We start from the raw sequence: 20554 nt of genomic DNA on the forward strand, positions 1-20554 counted from the left end.
CCGAGCGGCGGGCGGGTGTGTTCCCCTCTCCCGGCGGCGGCGGTGGTGGTGGTGGTGCAGCCGCGAGCCCCGGGCTGGTGCGTGTGGGCGCAACGGGCGAGCGGGCGCGCTGGGGGCAATGGGGCTGCGTGTGGCAGGGCCTGCAGGTGTGGGAGGTCGGGTCCCTGCGGGTGCCGAGGGGAATTTACTTCTCGTGACAACAGTTCAGTGAGCAGCTGGGCAAGTGTCGCGGGGGCGGGGGCACGTCCAGTCTCCCCGGTCTCGGTAATTCCCTGCCCGCGTAGCTGGCAGCAGGTGCGGAACAGGACGGGACAGGCGCTGGACGTCGCTGTTCTCTGCTTGGGTCAAAGAGGGGGCAAGGTGGGTTTTCCTGACACTGCTCTGCTCTCTCCTCCTCCGCCTTCTGCTGCTGGGCTCTCTCGCCAATTAGGTTTATTGATGAATCGCTGACCCACGTGTTTTAAAAAGTACGCCCCAAGAATACTCTCCCCTTTCTTTGACCTCCCACCCTTTGGAAGAGGCGAGGCTGTGAAATGGGCTGTCCTGCGTGTGGCCGGTCACAGCCCCTCGGTCCCTGTGTAGTTCAGTTTCTGTAACTTTATTGGCATGCTGGGTAGAGTTGGGTGAAAGTTTTTGGGAAAATAATGTATTAAATGAAAAATTAAGTTTTGATCAATATGAAACTGTTCATGAGTTTCACACAAATAGTTTTGGCTGTTAAAATGCTGCTGTCACTTTCTAACAGTCTGACGTTTTAGTTGAGAGGTTAGGGCACACACCTGGGATGTTGGAGACCCAGGCTCAAATATCAGTTCTGGAACAGGCCCAAAACTTATTAATTGAAAATTGTGAAAAATTTCACATTTGATATGACTGAAACCAAACTTTTTTTTTGGAACAGCTACTAAACACAGAAACAAAAAAATCAGTTATTAATTTAGCTTTAATAATGAGGCATGCTGGTATTAATGTATTAAGTATCTTTCTCAGACAGGATTCACTCTGATAATGAGGTTTTATACAGTGTGTCTAGTCATATTGTTAGAGCAGCAGGTTATGTGTGGGCAACCCTGTCTCCTGTGGTTTCATTTTCGTTTGGTTGCAGGCTGTAAAACAGGTGAAGAAAAGCAGAACTTATTCTAATTTGATTGTAGAGTTGCCATTTATGAAGGGACACATACATGTTTGTGGGAGAGGTTGGTGGGAATTTAGTAAGGCAGAAAGTGTGGTATTAGAGTGATCTGGGTTTCATTACTTGGTGGTCTGTATTTCAGCTCCATTTTAGAGACCATCCAAGAAACTGTTTAATGAAACTAGTGACTTATTTCTAGGAGACAAATCAGGCGAACTCTTTTTCCTCTATAATTAATCTCCTTCCCTCATCCTAGCCTATCTCTTCTCTAGCTCTAAAGAGCCAATAACTTTCGACCTAAGGATACTGTTTCCCTTATCTAATGTGGCTTGCATTTTTGGCTAAATATATTACAACATGGTCTCTTTACATCAGTGTATGCATTTTGAGATCTTTGTGTAGCTTCCCCCAATTTATACAAATTTTACAAATTGCTAAAGTGAAGGAATTGGGGGAGTTTCAGGGAACCTGTCATACTGTAGGTAAAATAATAGGTTTAAAGCATCAGACTGGATTTCATATTAAAGAGGACACTTTTTTAATTTGAGAAAGTATTATTCTTTGCTACTTTATAAACACTTACAGGCTGCATAGATTTCACCTTCCCACGTTTATATTGTGTACTGTATGTAGTAATGTTACATAAGATACTACTATGTAATTCTTATACTTTATTGAATTTGATATGCACTTGGCTCTTAAACATTATCATGTGTCTGACTTCTGCTATGCAGAAAATGTTGGCTGCTGTTACTTAAAATATTTGCTGTGTACAATACTGTTATATAACTCTAGAGACCTATGTATAGCAGCATTTAAATATTACTTGTGTGCATTTTCTTTGCCCACCTGATTTCTGTTGGATTTTTGAGAGGAGGAGGTGAACGGCAGTTTAAAGCAACATCGTCAAGGTTGGCAGGCCCAAAGTTTCGCAACATTTTTCTGAACTTTTCAGGTACCCAAAATGAAATACTTAGATAATGTTTTCATCTCTCTTAGCCATGAACTACACTGCAAAAAAGCCCAGCTTCTTGACCTGGAAACCAGTTAACATCCAAAGTGTTGAGTTTTCACATGATGGCTTTCTGCATTGTACTTTTCCCTCTATACTTCAGGGAGCAGGCAGGATTTGCAAGAATCTTGCTCTCTGAAGTGCTTGGATATCCTACCTGCCAACAACAGAAGAGTTCTCAGGCAAAGGGATGGTTCATTATGTACATTTGCCATCACAAATAAAAGCACATGTAATAAGTTTTGCCTAAAAAATCTCTAGTACCATTTTAATGTATCGCTAACCAGCTTCCCCCTTATAAATGCTTTCAGTTACCCACCTTTTTAGAGGCCCTCATCCAACAAGTATGTTTGAACCTTTAGGATAAAAGGTTGCACCTAAAATCTCATCCTTCAGTGTAAAGACAAGGTCTTCTACCTGACCGTCCTTTGATGTGCAAAAACACTGTTCTTATTCTTAATCTCCAAAGGTTAAGAAATCCATGCTTGCTTTTCAGCATTCAGTTCTCTCCTATACCGACCTGATGACTCCTTCATGCTTCCTAACATACGCAATGACATTTCCCATTGTCATTTTAAAACTTTCTTCAGCCACAATTTACATTAGTTACATTACAATTCTTTCCTCACTTCCTCTAAATTTCCTCAACCATCCCTCTGCAGACCCCCAAATTTCTGATCCTACCACCATCTTCCATTCCAGGCTTTATAGGCCATCATGATGATTTGCTTTTCTATCATGTTCTTGATGTTATAAAGCAGGCTGCTTTTTAAAATGTGTTCTAACTTATTTTTCCCTTATTGGCTGATGATGAGTATCTTTAATGGCAAGTCCACTTCAGATCTAAGTTGATAACATGGCACTCAGCAGTGAGCTGTACTTGGTGCTGAAGGAAAAAAGGTTTTTACTTGATTTAAGGTCAACATCTTCAATCCATTTTTAAAACCTATGATTTAATATTTTAGAATCTAGGTTGGTCTGAGAACATTCTGGCACTGTGGGCCTCAAACAAGGCAGTGACTTGATTTAGGGAGTCATCAAAAGGAGCCCTATTAGCCTGATGCATGTGTAGTATACGTAAAACAACTTCAAATAAATTAATAAATAATAAATTGTCAAAAGTGACTCCCCATTCCTTCCCCATTCACTCAGGCAAAAGCCTAGATAAATAGATGAATCTTAATAATAACAGATGAGCCTGGAAGCTGAACAAATTCTAGTTCTGTCAGGCCAACTAAATAAGTGAATTTCTGAGTCAAGAGCGCTCTACAACCTGTCTTCATAGTAGAAATTTCATTAGAAGGTGCACAAACATCAGTGATGAATACATTATAAATAAGGCTATGATTTAATCACAGATATTTTTAGCAAAAGTCATGGACAGGTCATGGGCAAAAACCAAAAATTCACGGCCCATGACCTGTCCATGATTTATACCATAAATACCCCTGATTGAATCGTGGGAGGCGGGGAACCGGAAGGCCCCGCTATCATTCTGACTGCTGCCGGTGGGGGAGCCCTGGCTGCCACAGGACTGCTGCCCCAGGATTGCTGCTGGGAGCCACTGAGCTGCTCCTGCAACCCCCCAGGACTGTTGCTCAGGTGTTCGCTCAGGCGAGCTGCACCGGGCACTGCTTGGGTAGTCCCTGGGGCCAGCTGCCTGGGGCCACCAGAGCAGTGGTTGGTACAGCTGGCCCTGGGTCCAGCTGCTTGGGCAGTTCTGCAGCAGCCAGTTACCTCAGAAGTTACAGAGGTTGCAGGAAGTCAGAGAACCCATGACTTCCTCAATTTCTGTGACAAACATGGAGCCCTAATTATAGATTCCTGTGTAAGAGGTATACACATTGACTCCCAAAAATGCATGGGATACTCAAGGAGCTGACTGAGGAGATACCTGAGCCATTAGTGATTGTCTTCGAAAAGTCATGGGCGAGATTTCAGAGGACTGGCAAAGGGCAAATATAGTTCCAGTCTATATAAAAGGAAATAAGGACAACCTGGGGAATTACAGACCTACAGTACCCGCAAAAATAATGGAACAAATAATGAATCAGTTTGCAAACACCTGGAAGATAATAAGGTGATAATTAACAGTGTGGATTTGTCAAGAACAAATCATGTCAAACCAACCTAATAGCTTTCTTTGGGAGGGTAGCAAGCCTAGTGGATAGAGGGGAAGCAGAAGATGTGGTATATCTTGACTTTAGTAAGGCTTTTGATGCTGTCCTGCATGACCTCATAAACTCGGAAAATGCAACCTTGATGGAGCTACTATAAGAGGGTGCATAACTGGTTGGAAAACTGTTCTTAGAGAGTAGTTATCAGTGGTTCATAGTCAAGCTGGAAGGGCATATAAAGTGGAGTCCCACTGGGCTCAGTTTTGGGTCCAGTTCTGTTCAAATTTTCATCCGTGATTTAGATAATGTCATAGAGAGCACACTTAGAAAGTTTGCGGACGATACCAAGCAGGGAGGGGTTGCAAGTGCTTTGGAGGATAGGATTAAAAGTCAAAATAATCTGGACAAACTAGGTAAATGGTTTGAAGTAAACGGGTTGAAATTCAGTAAGGACAAATGCAAAGAAATGCAGTTAGGAAAGAACAGTCAGTTGCACTCATACAAAATGAGAACGGATTGCCTAAGAAGAAGTGCTGCAGAAAGCAGTCATAGTGGATCACAAGCTAAATATGAGTGAACAGTGTAACACTGTTGTAAAAAAGGCAAACATCATTCTGGGATGTATTAGCAGAATTGTAAGCAAGACATGAGAAGTAATTCTTCTACTCTACTGCGCACTGATACAACCCCAACTAGAGTATTGTGCCCTGTTCTGGGCATCACATTTTAAGAAAGATGTAGACAAATTGGAGAAAGTCTAAGTGCACCCTTGCACTGGTCGGCGGACAAGCATCTGCTGAGATGCCGCCGACGAGCTGCGTCGGTGGCATCTCTGTGGCAACACCTACTGATGTTGCCTCTTGTCTGCAGAATTTCGGCGGATTCTCGTCTGCCACCACAGTCCTCCGTGGCTCATCCAGACAGAAAAGGTTGGGGACCATTGGTATAGCTGATGATTATGTCAATCTTTCTGTGAATAGAAGTTTACAGAGTCACTAGCTAGATGGTTTTACTCAATAGCCAGAAATAAGCGTAGTGTTCCATAGGGATTGGATGTCTCTATGGTGTGTTTTTGTTTTTGGAGAAAACCCTTTGAAATTGTGGTATTCTAGTAGTATATCTAAGTTTTTAGGATGTAAACGTGATTGGAAACAATTTCATTTGCGTGAGAAGTTTAGGGAAGCAGAAAGTAGTAACCCCTGTGTTATGGCATCTCTATTGTAAAAAGTGTCATGATACCTTTTAAGTGTTAGTGCCCAGGACCTAGGTTTTCAATTTCTTATCCAAAAGACAGTATTTCCAATAACACAGTTACCCTAGCAGGATGATGGTGGTATTGATTCAGTTCTAACTAAGTGGTTCCGGCTTTTATGGTACTTGCTAAGGTGGGTGTTCTCTCTTACATTTACTGACCAAGTCTCATTTGATCCTGTTCAGTTTATAAGGTTGGACTAGATTGCAGCCTGGCTAATAGAAATGTAATTAATCATGCTGTTAAATATTTCTGTATAGCCATTTGATTTTAATTATTATTTTTACTAGGTTATTCTGTGGCTTAGAAAGTTGGCTGGAAGTACTGGAAGTTGCAGTACCACGGTAAGTACACTGTATTAAAATGTAGGGCAGGCAAGTTGGGAAGGGAACTGACATGGAGGCAGGCAGAGCAGGGTGGGGCATGGGGAAATTTAGGCAAGGCTCAGGAATGAATCAGCCCATGAGATTTGGGGCCATCCGTGGGAAGATTAACGTGGTGAGAACACTCTCCATCTTTGGGAAAGGGAGTGGGTAGATTGACTGACTGGTTTCTTGTTTGTGGGGGCAGGAAAGGGAGGTGAAGCTTGAGATGAGAATGCTGAAGATGAGTAATTGTTAGCACTTCACATTTTCATGAGGGTATACAGACATTAAACCTTACAGTATGACTGGGAATTATGGCAGCATCCCTTTCACCATTTCACAGATGGAGAAACTGAGAGAAGGATTTTAAATAAAGCAAATCCGTGACAGACAGGATTACAACTTGAGTGTTCCCAGCAGCATGCTCAAGCTACTAGTTTTTACTAATATAAGTACAGTTTATTATCACAAAACTTTCAGAATTACCGTCTTTTGCATGCTTCAAAAAGGAAAGAGATGAATGAACTTCAGTATAAATCACTGTTTATAGTTGTGTATTGTAATAAAATGTAGCCTACAGTATTTGGAGTGGGTTTTTTCTCCTTGTTTAAGGTGGCTTTCTAGAAGATGACCATAGAGGATCTCCCAGAACCTTCTCAAGAAGAAGATTCATTGATTGAAAGATACCAGTTTTTATTCCCAGGCTCTGAAACATCAGTTACCTTTTCAGTTGCAGCAGCACCAATGCCTTCAGACTGTGGTATGTATATTTACAGAAGGCAAGAGTTTGTGGACCTGCTTTGAGATCCTGTGCAGTGCCTGAGTTTGAGAGAGGGAAGTGAATTTAAAAGAATACCATCAATTTAAAAATTATGCTTCTGTCTGAAAATGTATCTACAGTTTATTACAAGTAATACCTGAAATTTCTATGAATGAAATTAGTGGAAAAAAACATTTTCTAGTTTGTGCATTTCAATTCACTTTTTCAGTCAGTTTTGCTATTTCTTCTGTACATTCAGTCACTGTGACCTTCCCCTGGTTTTTGTAGGCTCCTCACACATCAACACGGAAGTGAAAGTTGACTAAATTAAAAAAGAAAATAAAAGGTGCTGTAAATCCACAAAAATTGGCAGGTTGACTCAAATGCAGGTGCAGTGCCTGAAAATATTTTAAAATCACTTTTAAGAATTGACCAGATTTCCAGTGGGCGAGGCCCCATAAGTACTCCATTTTCGAAACATGCAGTGGGACTCTGGGAGGAAGAAAACTTCTGTTGGAAATGTGTTCATTACTAGGGAGAACAATATCACTTCCATTAAGATAGTGGAATTTACCTTTTTGAGATACTATTAAATTGTCTTTATATTCATCCTTTGAAAACAGTTATATAGTTGAAACAGTTTAGATCAAATGGGACAATATTTATTTAGTGGTTAATTGGAAATGTTTAAAAAAATCTCTACCCTCCCTTCAGATATCAAGGTTACTTGGAAGGAGTATTATACTTCCATGCTGCTGAACGCTGTAGTATTCTATGTTCAGGAGAATTAATGTTCTTGAGACCAACCTCTGTTGCTGGTGTGAGGATCTGGGATTTAAGGTTTTAAGGATTGAACATGCTGTAGTTTAATATGTGAATATGTATCTTTCACTGCTTAGTCCCACTCTTTTTGATAGATCTGCTTACTCAATGAGCCAATCATTTCTGCCAATGATGCTGGACTAGATTGTTTGTTTTTCCACTTCTCCCTCAAGCACCTCCCTGGTTTCTCCCGTTCTGCATCCTGTGTGTGTGGGGAAAACCTGCTATCTGAATATGTAAAGGCACCACCCTATTCTACATCTTTCCTTAAAATCTTTGTGTTATGGAGGCAGGCAGGGCAGGGAAGGGACACAAGTCACCAGTTAGGCACTAGTTAGGCAAGTGGTGAGACGGGACTTGCGTTGTTCTGCTGAACTTTGTTTAAATGCAGCAAAGAGTCTCTTTGTTTAAGTGTAACCTCATCTGATCTCCCATACCACCTTATTTCTGTTTTGTCTACCTGTTGAAGTCTGTCTGAAACCCAAATTGTGAGCTCTCTGGCTCAGGAACTGTCATCTTTGTTAGTTAGCACAATGGGGCTTGATCCGTGTTTGGGGTTCTGGGCAATTCCCTAACGTAAGTAATATGGGGGTTTGCTCTAATATTTATAGACTCTATATGAGACTTGGTGCTCAAAGTATTTTTTTTTATTGTTGTTTACAGTGCAGTTACATGCTGAAAGGACTCTGTAAAAATTGAGTCGTGAGGTTCATGTTTGTTCTCTAACTTTCCATAGCCAAGTTGCTCGGTTTACCAGTTAAAAAGATAGTTTCTTTTTAACTACCAGTACCCAAAATCAGGCAGGGATCTGAAAGTTTAACTGTACCCTTTCTGGTTTGTACATTATTTAACACTAATACTTCTCCATTCAGATAACAATTCTGTCACACTTCCAGAACTGTATGAAGCTATCAGGAACAAAAAGGAACAGCTGAACTTTATTTGTATCAAAATAATACACAGATTTTAATACACACAGTGAATCTGAACTCTACCTCACCAGCTTTATTCCAGCTTCACTCTGAAACACTGTTTTTAACCTATTATAACACTGTAAAGGAGAAGAGAATCAGGACTGGTGAGCAGAACTGTCAGTAATCTAATTATAACTTCTTCTGTCAGAGGATCTCAAAGCATTTAACAAATATTTATTTATTCCTCAACTCTATTGGAGATTTAAGTGTGGCATGTGGCATTTTCATTTTAGATTTTTTGGGAAACTGAGGCATGGGACCGTGAAGGGCATTATCCTCTTTTTCACTGAACTTGAAGAGACAAAAGTCTCACAGGGCATTAGTATAGTAGTAGTAAAAGCCCAGCCTGTTGACTTGCAATCCCATGCTTTAGCCATTAGATTATGTAGCCTCTGTGATGAGTACAGAGATGCCATTTTACAGTCACCTGTTTAACCATAACCATACCAAAATGGTCGTTATTGCTGATCAGCTTGGGTACTCTGTCTGATTACCTCTTTATGGTATCTAGAGCTCAGCTTCAGCAATGTGTGTGTGCCTTGAGAGAGCAGGTACTGGGTAAGAACCAGAGGTACTGGATCTGCTTTTTTAGACTCCTCTCAGATCCTTTCTGCCTGTGTATGGTGGTGGTTGTGCTGTTTATCTGTCAGGTTTATAAAACCTTTTACTGTTTACTAGTATGGATATCATAGTTGGTGAACTGGTATACGCTTTTTATTAGTTTCTCTCCTCAGTATTTGTTTAGGATACTATAGCTTTCTTACCCAAATGGTTGTTATGTTATATTAAAAAGTTGCCTTCCAGTACATAATAGAGAACCAACTTCCTAGCAGTTTAGAGATCTGGAGGAGATGCATGGGAGATAATCATGGCTAGCCCACTGTCTTCTTGTGACTTGCTGCAATAGCTTTCAGCATGAGATTTTCTTTGGCTTAGAAAGAGGATAAATGTAATGGGTACATTCTACTTATTCCCAAAGCTGTAAGATTTGTTGGTGCAGGGTGGCTTGAGTTAAGAAGCAAGGCTTGAGTGGTGCTGAGGGTTGAGATTTTTGACAGAATTTGGATTTGAATTAGAATTCCTAAGTGATAAATAGCTTTGAAGCTCTACTTTTTTTTCTGCCCTTTGGAGTCAAGGAGACGTGATGAAAGAAGCTTTAGAATACTGATGTGTATGCTCCTCATTTGCTTTCTCTCTTGACCCAGTTGAAGTTGTGGTGAGTCTCACTTTTTTGGGGAAAAGTCATGGTGATGCATCCAGAGGTAGTTTATACCATCTCAACTCCTCCAGTGTCATGCTCTCAGCCCTGTCCCAGAAGTCTGAGACCTATATTTACTCAATAATATCTCTGTCCAGCTCGCCCTATATCTGCAACTGATGCAAGACAAGTTGACATTTTGTGCATTCATTATAAACCTTTTAGAAGGCATCTGCCATAGTAGCCTTTGGGGTGATAAAAGTTCAGTGATTTCCAGTTTCTAATCACTGGCTGAGTAAGACACATCTAGCTTCCATTCCTCCTGCAAATAATCACAGCTATCCAAATTCTTATTTTCAGCGTTTAAAAATTTTCACTAATGCACAGCATACTACCTTGTGTGGGTAGGGGACATACATAGGTTTTTAATCTGGAAGGCTGTATCTTTGATGCCTGCATTTTGGGTTGTATTGTAAGTGAGTTTCAAGTTTTACAAAAGAGAATTCTTTCTGATGTTGGCGGTTGATGGCCAGATTTTTCAAAGGTGCTGAGTATCTGCAGCACCCATTGATTTCAGTAGAATTTCTGAACATCATGTAATGAATGCCTTTCCCTTATTAACCTGATTATTTTTTATTTTTGTTCTCCTGGATGTCATGTATAAGTGTGCATGGTCTTTCTGTGATACTGTTTTTTTGGGGAGGAAAGGGCAGGTTCATAATGTTGAGTAAGCAAGTCCAAGTTCCATCACTGTAGTTGAATCTACTAAGGGCTTGTCTGCGCTCAAGAATAGCTTTGGTTCAGCAGTTTGTGACCAGCCTAAAGCATGGGTAAATGTCTGTTAGCATAATTGTTGCAAACACTTGCATGTCCTTGTCTAAACTTAAAACTCAGCCTCAGAGCACCAATACAGCTATACTGATTGCTGAATCATGGCTTTCACAAAGTGTAGATAAGGCCTCAATGAGAAGAAAAGATGAAAAGTTAAGGGAAGAGGCTGAATTTGCTTGTGATGCTGAATTTCAAATCTGTGCATCTCCTCCCTACTTCTGTCTCAAAAAAGTTTTGAAAAGTAGATGCGTTGTTGAAGCATTTTAATACCTAAATTTGCATATAATGTTCCAAATCTTTTATTACAAAACAGAGTTCTCCTTCTTCGATCCTAATGATGCAGCATGCCAAGAAATTCTTTTCAATCCTAAAACATCAGTTTCTGAATTGTTCGCCATCTTACGGCAATGGGTCCCACAGGTCCAGCAGAACATCGATATCATTGGAAATGAGGTGAGGAATGAAGGAGGATTCCTGGGCAGTTTCAGTGTTTAAAGAAAAATGGTATAGTGTTGATAATGATCAGAACTGATCTTATTCAACAGCTGAAATAATAGGTTCAAGAGATTGTTTTTGCCTTATAACAGTATAACAGTGATATAGGCACCAATCACAGTAGAGGTGTCATTCAGCTGTCTTTGCGAAAGAGAAGGAAGATCAGTATATAACTATTCAAAAAAATTGTGAGAAGGAAGCAAGGGTGGATTGAAGAAACAAACAGAGAAGTTCTTTTTGGAACTAAAATGACTGGGATTTCCCATCTTCCACTTTTTTGTTTACAATTACTTTTAAAATTCCGACAAACTAAATTAAAACTAAGTCAGAATTTAAAGGTGGGACTTGCAAAAGCAACTAAGTCACTTGGAAGCTGAAGCCTTTTTCTTTATTTCATCAGTTTGTGTAGGCTTTTCCAGATAGTCCAGCATGCATTCTTCTTACATCATCATAACTACAGGTTTTATCAGGGTAATGGGGGACCAAAGGATTAAAATGTGGGTGAGGAAGCAAAATTAGTGTTTTGAAACAGATTTAGTTTCCTGGGATGCACTGCATCAGAACTGGAACAGTTAACTCTTCAACACATTGGAGCCAAGCTGGTGCGGATGATGGAAAAATGATATAAAACTTGTAAGCACTGAAAGTTAATAATGAAGGATAGCTCAGTGGTTTGAGCATTGGCCTACTAAACCCAGGGTTGTGAGTTCAATCCTTGAGCAGGCCATTTAGGGAACAGGGGTTTTTAAAAAAAAAAAAAAAAAACAAAACTGTCTGAGGATTTGTCCTGCTTTGAGCAGGGGGTTGGACTAGATGATCTCCTGATATCCCTTCCAACTCTGATATTCTATGACTAAATATCCATTTTGCTGAGTTATGTATAACTACAGTAGAATCTCAGAGTTACGAACACCTTGGGCATGGAGGTTGTTTGTAACTTTGAACAAAATGTTATGATTGTTCTTTCAAAAGTTTACAACTGAATGCTGACTTAGAGTTTTGAAACTTTATCATGCAGAGGAAAAATGCTGCTTTTAATGGTCTTAATTTAAATGAAACAAGCACAGAAAGTTTCCTTACCTTGTCAAATCTTTTTTTAAACTTTCCTTGTATCTTTTCAGTAGTTTACATTTAAGACAGTACTGTGGTGTATAGTATTTACTCTTTTTTTTTTTTTTTTTTTTTTTTGGATCTATGCTGCCTGATTGCGTACTTGCGGTTCCAAATGAGATGTGTGGTTGACTCTTCAATTTGTAACTCTAGTATTTGTAACTCTGAGGGTCTACTGTACTCGTTGCACTGATAATGTTCTTCAGCAAACTGCTTTGCTAGTCTCCACTGCAACAAATGCATAAGTCTGTGCGAAAACAGAATTTATTCAATAATTTCATCAGTCGTGCTGTTTTTCTGCAGATCATTAAGAGAGGCTGCAGTGTGAATGATAGAGATGGACTGACTGATATGACTCTCTTACATTACACCTGCAAGTCAGGGGCTCATGGTATTGGTGAGTAAAGAAAAGTAGAAATTGGAAATGGAATCATTTGCCTCGATAAATCAGAGGCTACCCCTCTTCCGTTTGAAAATTGTTCCTTATAGTAAATTTGCTAGTGCTTAGCCTTAACTCTTGTAAACATTTTATTTGTATAATGCCTTAATGGCTGTTAGAAGGGATGATACAGAAATTATTTTATGTATTAATACCAATTAAAAAAACTAAACATAACTGAGAGGTTTCTTGCTTGGTAATATTAAAATCTCAGGCTCCTTGGGAGAGAAAAGGAATTTTTGGTTGCATTTAATGTACATTTATAGGAAATAAGAGTGCATTTAGCCCTCTCTTTCTTGATGATTCCTATTGGCTTCTATCAAAGTATCTTTTTACACGGATACTGAACCCAGCAAAAGCGGGTGGGGTGGCTGATGGAGCTTTAACTTTGCTAGCAGAAGGTCTGATAATTAGGCATTGTGGAGCCTCACTCCACCACCTTCCTGACCTGTCTCTGATGCCTATGACTCCTTTCATGCTTAATCCTCAAGAGATCCTTTCTGTAGCAAAATGTCTTTCTATAGGCTTTGCTCTGTGTAGCCATAATTTGGAATACAAAGGTTTTCTAATGCATTATATGTGATATCTAGGCTGGTATATTTATACCACACTATTAAACTCTTAACTAACATTTAAAATGACTTTTAAAAAAAATCTGCTTTGCAGGTGATGTTGAGACTGCTGCCAAATTTGCCTCTCACCTTATCGATCTGGGTGCAGATACCAGTTTGCGTAGTCGCTGGACAAATATGAATGCTTTGCATTATGCTGCCTACTTTGATGTTCCGGAACTTATTAGAGTTATTTTGAAAAATGCAAAGCCCAAAGGTAGGTATTATCAAGTATCAGTTTTCTTAGGTAATATACCATGCTGCCCTTCAGTTAACTGACCCATGCAGTAAATGGGGTTGTGTAGGCATAGATGAAAGCTGTACTTTCGCATAATTTTTTTTAAGTAACTTCTCATTCTCTTTAGTTTGCTTTTTTGGTCCATTTTCTCTGAACTGAGTTTATGCTGTAGTGCATAGACCAGGTTTTTTTAAAAAAAGAAGAGAGAGTATGATGGGATCAGACTTCATAAACAGTGAATGGGAAGTGAGGGAGTGCAGTGGGGAAGGGTAATATAGCATTAGTTTACTTACCTCTAAATTTTTGCTGACAGAGTGAGAGAGCAGATGTGAAGAAACAAGTACAACTGTTCTATTTGTGAAATCTCAGGCTTTCTGAGGTGCCCTTATGATCAAGAGGCAGACTCAGAAAGGAAGAAGCAGGCTATGGGGTAGATCAGTTCTGAAGAACATAACAGAAGGTGAAAAAGATGCATGCTGCTAGCAACTGGAGCTGCTATTGACATGTTCATATGTCTCACTTCTGCTGCCCATTTAAAAATGAAGAAACTAAATTGTCATATCCTACATAGTAGAATGGGTACAGATTGGGATAGGAGACCATACTGGTAGTTATAAATGCATTTAAAATTCTGCAAGTAATAGTATAAATGAATAATCAAAATCTAACCCAGTATATTAATGCACAAAGAAAATGACACTGGTTTCTGAAGAGAAGCCAATATTAGTGTTCCTAATCTGCATGAATATCTATACCAATAAAAAGTTTGTGCATTGTACTAAATAAACATCCTTCTGGTTATGCTGTCTTGTAGAGTTCTCAGATGCCTTTTTTTAACTAGCAGTAATTAAAAAGACTTCATTTTAAAAACTGAAAAGATGTTTTTTTATAAATATTGACAGCTTAATACCCCATTTCATGTCTAAAAATGTCATGTAGACGCACGGGGTTTATTTACCAGATCTTGCATAAGGAATTGTCAGGGTATTCATCCATAAGCATAGGTGCTAGTGACTGCTTTAGCATCTCTCAAAAACAAATGCAGGGTGGGTGGGCGCTCATATCTAGGGGTACAATTAAAAGGCAAAGTCCTGGATTCTGGTGTAGTAGCGAGCTCCTTTCCCTTTGAATCCCTGTTACCGCTTGAGGAGAGCCTGGATCTTTCCACAGTGCTCGAACACTAGCCAGAATTCTCCCTTCTAATGCACCATATTTCCTGAGAGTGTAGGAGCAACAAATTCTAGCCAGCAACAAGAGACAAACCACTATTGCTCATGTTCAGAAGAGCAGCCAACATCATGTTGCAACAGCCACCCTCCCCCTCTCTCTCCATGACCTGCAGCAGCAGAATGGCTCTTGAGCCAAACACCTGGCCTTGTACTTGTTCAGTTCTCCTGCACAGCTGCTCCAGGGAAGGGCAGGGTTTTGTCCAGTCATCAAAGAAAATGTATCTGGGCAAATGACATGCCCGTCATCAGCTCCCACATGTGTAACACCCACAGCCTAAGAAAAATGTGATTGCCCTAAGATGTTTATAAAACAACCTGCCTGACACAGTTGCTATTAGTTGACTTAATGTGTTAAGAGGTTTGGATTAGTGTAAGAGATACTTGTAACATTTGGGGAACAAGACTTAATTGGGCAGACAGTTCCATAAGAATGTAGTTGCTGTTTCATTTCAGATCTTGGGGAGAAACAGGTATGCATGTACAAACAAAATATAGTTTTTTTTGGTTTGCAGTGAGCTATGTGGAGGGACCCAAGTGTACCTTGGAGGGGTCCATACTGTTCTGGGGGGAAAAAGTCATAAGATTTACATAACCTTTCAAGCAAAAGGTATAATGAGTATGGCATGAATTTAGAGACATTCCAAAGAAGAACCAGTTACCACATGAGCTTGATTTACTGCAGCAGTAAAATGCCCTGCATGCCTTCATATAATATTTTCAATTCTAAGAATTTTAGAGATAACCTATATAGAGAACTGGTTTATCCCCAAATTGGCGAACATATTCACATAGGGAACTTTCATTCCTTGGGAATGAAATAATGTTTTTGTGTGTCATGCTTCTGATGTATAATCTCATATACATCATTCACAACAAACTGTATTGCTGCATATTTCTTTCCCTTCAGATAGTTCTCAAGTAATTATACAGGCCACCTAGTTAAGCTGGAAATGTGTGTAAACATGCCTTCAGGTTTTGTCTATGTACTTTTGCTTTCATATGTGTTGTGCAAATTTACAAAGTCAGTGTAATGCAATAAAGAGGTAATGCTAATAACCTCAAAGGGTGTGACTAAGTTTTGAAGACATGATGGTGGTCTGATAGATATATTTGAAGGCTTTCATTTATAAAACAAAAACAAAACAAACACTGGATTTTCAGAGGCACCGAACGCTTGTAGCTCTCATTGACTTTAGTTGGTGATATCTGTATTCAGCACTTCCGAAAATCAGGCCATATACGGACGTAGAAATGTCTGGTTGATAGCCTAACAAGCATGCAAATTTGCCTGGTCTTATAAATGGATTATCTTAGATATTTTACTGATAATAGTAATTTCAAGTTTTATATATAAAAGTACCTAGTTCACATTGGTGTAGTCCCATTTCAAACAGGATTATGTTAACGCAAAATAGATACCTTTTAAAGTATGCCAGCAGGGTCTACATGGGGCAGTAGGAATGCAACACATTAGAGCACTGGGGTGCTTTGGTGTGCCATGTAGACAACCTTCTGATGTTAGCTCAGAGTTGAAAGGTTCTATGTCCGTTTTCATGGCCACTGGTTCAAATTAGAACTAGGTTAGTAACATCTGAAAGTCATATGAAGGTTGCTTGATACCCTATGTGAAATGAGTTGGAGTTGTGGACAAATGTTCACATCCTCAACTGGCACCCATTTTGTTAGCTTCAGTGTTGATGCCAAAGATTGATTGGATATTGAGACTGAATTCTTTTCTATCAGCTAAAAGTAATTGCTCCAAAAGGAGGTTGAGATTCATTAGGATAATCTGGGGGAATTTGTATTATACTGTACCTGTTCTTGATTGGATTATAACATTTCATTCTGTAAACTGTCAATCTAAGACCCTTTACTATCACTAATTCATTTGCTTTTTATGAAGTAAATACAGGAAGCGGGGGTGCAATCGGTGTTTGCCCAATAAAAAAGAACACAGTTGTATGGAAAATACACCCTTTTCAAAGTTTCTACATGTTTAAACAACAAATAGAAATATAAATGTACAAGCATCTTGTTACTTACCCAGAATGCTCTGTTTTATATGCTATCTGCTATTTAGCTATTAGCAGTTAGCGTTGTGCAGTGACAGGAGTTAACTGAGGTAGAAGATGGGATTTTGTAAAGAATGTGTGTGTATATATATATATGTGTGTGTGTGTATATATATATATATATGTGGTTAAGGAGGGGTGCTACATAAAATCACCTTTCATCAGCATCTGGGTTACAGATAATAGTGGTTATTTATATGTTGAAATGTTTCAAGTAACACCTCTTCCATTCTCACTCATGTGATGTTTAATTGCAGATGTGGATGCCACCTGCAGTGACTTTGATTTTGGAACAGCTTTGCATATTGCTGCATTTAATTTGTGTACTGCAGCAGTGAAGTGTTTATTGGAACATGGAGCGAATCCTGCCTTTAGGGTAAGGTGTAAGATTTTAGATGAACCAAAAGGATGAAAAGTAATTATTTTGACTGTTTAGTGTTGCTGTAGCCAGGTTGGTCTCAGGATATGAGAGACACAAGGTAACAAAGATATCTTTTATTGGACCAACTTCTGTTGGTGAAAGGTTCAAGCTTTCAGACTACCCAGAGTTCTTCATGTCTGGGGAAAGAAATCAGCGTTTCTGTGCTAAATACAAGTTGGGACACAGTTAAGCATAGTGGGTAACATTAGGGCGTCCCTTGAAGTAGGCCTGGTGTACACTGGGGTGGAGGGAATCAATCTAAGTTACGCAACTTCAGCTACGTGAATAATGTAGCTGAAGTCAGCGTACTTGGATCTACTTACCGCAATGTCTTCACTGCAGTAAGTTGACGGCTGATGCTCTCCCTTCAACTCCGGTACACTACCAAGGCAAGAGGTGCAGGCGGAGTCAACAGGAGAGCACTCGGTGGTTGATTTATCGTGGCTAGACTAGACGCGATAAATCGACCTCTGCTGGATCGATCGCTGCCCATCGATCCAACTGGTTATGTAGACAAGCCCATAGAGTGGGCAATAAGGGTTAGATTGTTTATGCAAAAAGGGTTTAATGTAGGCTATTGAGCGTTAGCAGGCTGGTGTGTGTTAGGTTGTTGTAATGAGCTATGTCCTTGGTTTTAGTGTCTAGCAGTGTTATGAATTTAAGTTTCCAGGCTTACCTTTTGAAGGTATTGGATAGGTTTTATTTAAGGATGAGTGTTGAAAGATCAGATATACAGTGATCACTTGTGAAAAGTGGTAGTCCATAGGTGTTAAGGATTTTTTGTCTTTTATGATTTTCCTGTGTGAGGTTCATTTGAGAGTGTAGTGATTAATTTGACTGTCATTTAAGAAAACTTGTGTGCAGTGGTGGTGTTACCGTGTTGGTCCCAGGATGTAAGAGACACACAAGAGGATGTAAGAGGTGGTTGGTGAGAGAGTCAAGCTTAAACAGAGCACTCCTCCAGGGCTGGGCAGTGTATTTTGCTGTGACACTCTGAATACAAGGCTGAACAGATTGTTTAGCATAAGTAGTTAACACAGTTCAATGGACTATTCAAGGTGAAGTGTCCATTTAAAACCTCTCCAATCATAAGGAGGAAATGAGGGATGGGGAAAAGCTGGGATATGTGATTAGCTGAGTTCTCTGTCCTCATCCTCAAAGGAAGCCTGCATGACACCTTCAAAGGATGAGTCTGGGAACTTAAATTTGTAATTTTGCTAGATACAAAAATTCATGAACTGAATACATACATTGAATTCATGGCTTTTTACAACAATCTATAACAGCCTCCTCTCCCCACTGCTTTTCTTTTTCTTCCTTTCCCACTGTGATTGGAGAGATGTTAACTGGCCACCTCATCTTGAATTGTCCCTTGAAAGGTTCTTTGTAAGATGTGTATAACTACTTAGCTGTGAAAGATTATTTAGCATAAGTACAAAGTGACACTCTGCATATGTCTACACTGCAATTAAAAAACCCATGTCTGGCCCATATCACCTGACTTGGCTTGCAGGGGCTCAGGTAACTGTGTACCCCAATGTCTATACTACACCATAATTGAACAGCCCCTTAGCCTGTGCCCCGTGAGCCTGAGTCAACTAACATGGGTCAGCCATGAGTTTTTAATTGCAGCATAGACATTCCCACTGAATACATTTACCAGACCTGAAGAAGAGCTCTCTGTAAGCTCAAAAGTTTGTGTCTCTCACCAGCAGACCTACCTTGTCTCTATTTTAAGAAAGAGAGGACAATTCCCCCAGATTACCCCAACATTTAAGAAAAATAGCCCCACACAAGAGTAACAACCAGTCCTGGGTTTTGGTGAGGTGAGAATGTATTCTATTGAGTGGTACTGCCTGAAAATCATTGGTAATTAGTTTTGGAAGTTCCTTATCTCCTTGTCAAGTGCTGGAAATGGACCATTTTCATTACCACTACAAACAGTTCTTTTTCTCTCCTGCTGACAGCAGCTTACCTTAACTGATCACTCTCCTTATAATGTGTATGGTAACACACATTGTTTCATGTTCCGTGTGTGTGTATATATATATCTTCCTTCTGTATTTTCGACTACATGCATCCGATGAAGTGAGCTGTAGCCCACAAAAACTTATGCTACAATAAATTTGTTAGTCTCTAAGGTGCCACAAGTACTCCTATTAATTTTGAAAGATTTTCCTTTTGGGGCAGTTGTAATCTGTTATCCAACCCTAGATTTCTGTCAAGATCCAGTTCTCTCTAAAAGTCAGTTTAGCGACATTCCTCAGATTTTCCCGTTATTGTATGTATGCCTGTCTCTTTATTAGTTAGTGGTCCTTTGTCTCCTAAAGTAGCCATTATCACACAGCTGTACCTCTGTTCATAAACATAGGAATGCAACCTAAGATCATCACAAATGCTGGGTATTAATAGTCTTGCCCTAATCACATGAGCCCAAACACAGTCTCTCTGACAGATCTGAATGCCACTTGTGCCGGGGGAAAGAGTCTAGTGGTGGCTGCTGAACCTGAATCTCCCATATTGCAGATTAGTAACTTTGTTCTGAAGGAAACCAGGCTGGCTTCTGCTATAGAGGCTCCTAAGAAAGAAAAGATTTGGAGTTATGGAAATATTAGTGTGTGGGATTTTGGTTATAATTATAAATGTGTTCATTAAGAATAGTGCCTTGTTTGCCTTTATACATCCAGTTGTATGGCTTCAAAACAGTTTAATGGGTACTTCCTCAACTAGTGATCCCTGGAAAAAAGGAGAGATTTTGGCCACACCTGTCATAGTTAATGACCTTCCACAAGCTCTTGCATGTTTTCCTCCTACAGCTGTTCTGCTAAAAACAATAGATCTGTGGCAAATTATGGGTGTGCCTGGACCATGTTACTAAAGAGAGAAAATGAAAGAGCTAATGTATTATTTTAAAATAATTCCATAAGATCTTCCATCACAGTATCCACAAACTTACATGTTTCTTGTAGCTGCCATTTGGACTTCTGCTGAGACCGAGTGAAAGAACCAGTTTTAAACCTTCAGAAAGTCTGAATTGTAAATGCTTCTAGATGTGTTTGATTTGTTCGTCTTAAAAAATGCATTGTGGATCAATCTTCATGCTCCCATCCGTTGTTAGAGTATGTACTTAGATTGCATTGTCCATTAGGAACTAGACTAAGAACATCAATGTTTTTCCACACATAGAATGTCTGCCTTCTAAGGCCTGTCAGTACGAAAGTACAACTCTCATTTGCACTTGGGGCATGGACTGTCATTTATTGTGTTTTTTGCAGTAGGACTCAGTATCTAAAGGATAACAGGTTGAGATCCAGGTTATCATAATATAAATGCTAAGTAATAATCTGACCTTGGTTACAACAAGCATAGCTAAGTTGTCCATGGGGCAGTTGTTTTCACATACAGCCATTGTAACCTTGTTTGTGTCTGCTGCAGCTACTGTGCTAAGTCTTTGCATCCTGTCTTCTGGGGAAATC

At 39.7% G+C, this 20554-nt stretch overlaps 1 protein-coding gene across 5 annotated transcripts in view; it reads left to right on the plus strand.

The window, feature by feature from the left end:
- CLIP4 (CAP-Gly domain containing linker protein family member 4) overlaps window positions 1-20554 on the plus strand; it is a 61709-nt gene continuing 41155 nt past the window's right edge. For 3 of the 5 annotated variants that reach the window (XM_075064278.1, XM_032774837.2, XM_032774839.2), the window contains exons 1-7: window positions 1-360; window positions 5804-5857; window positions 6491-6638; window positions 10777-10916; window positions 12372-12465; window positions 13174-13335; window positions 16915-17033. In XM_075064278.1, the coding sequence (XP_074920379.1) occupies window positions 6506-6638; window positions 10777-10916; window positions 12372-12465; window positions 13174-13335; window positions 16915-17033 (648 nt within the window). In that variant the 5' untranslated portion in view covers window positions 1-360; window positions 5804-5857; window positions 6491-6505. The remainder of the gene's footprint in view (window positions 361-5803; window positions 5858-6490; window positions 6639-10776; window positions 10917-12371; window positions 12466-13173; window positions 13336-16914; window positions 17034-20554) is intronic. The other 2 variants (XM_075064279.1, XM_075064280.1) reach the window with 1 other exon arrangement.

The sequence above is a fragment of the Chelonoidis abingdonii genome, chromosome 3 (assembly GCF_003597395.2).
Source record: "Chelonoidis abingdonii isolate Lonesome George chromosome 3, CheloAbing_2.0, whole genome shotgun sequence".
Lineage (NCBI taxonomy): Eukaryota > Metazoa > Chordata > Testudines > Testudinidae > Chelonoidis > Chelonoidis abingdonii.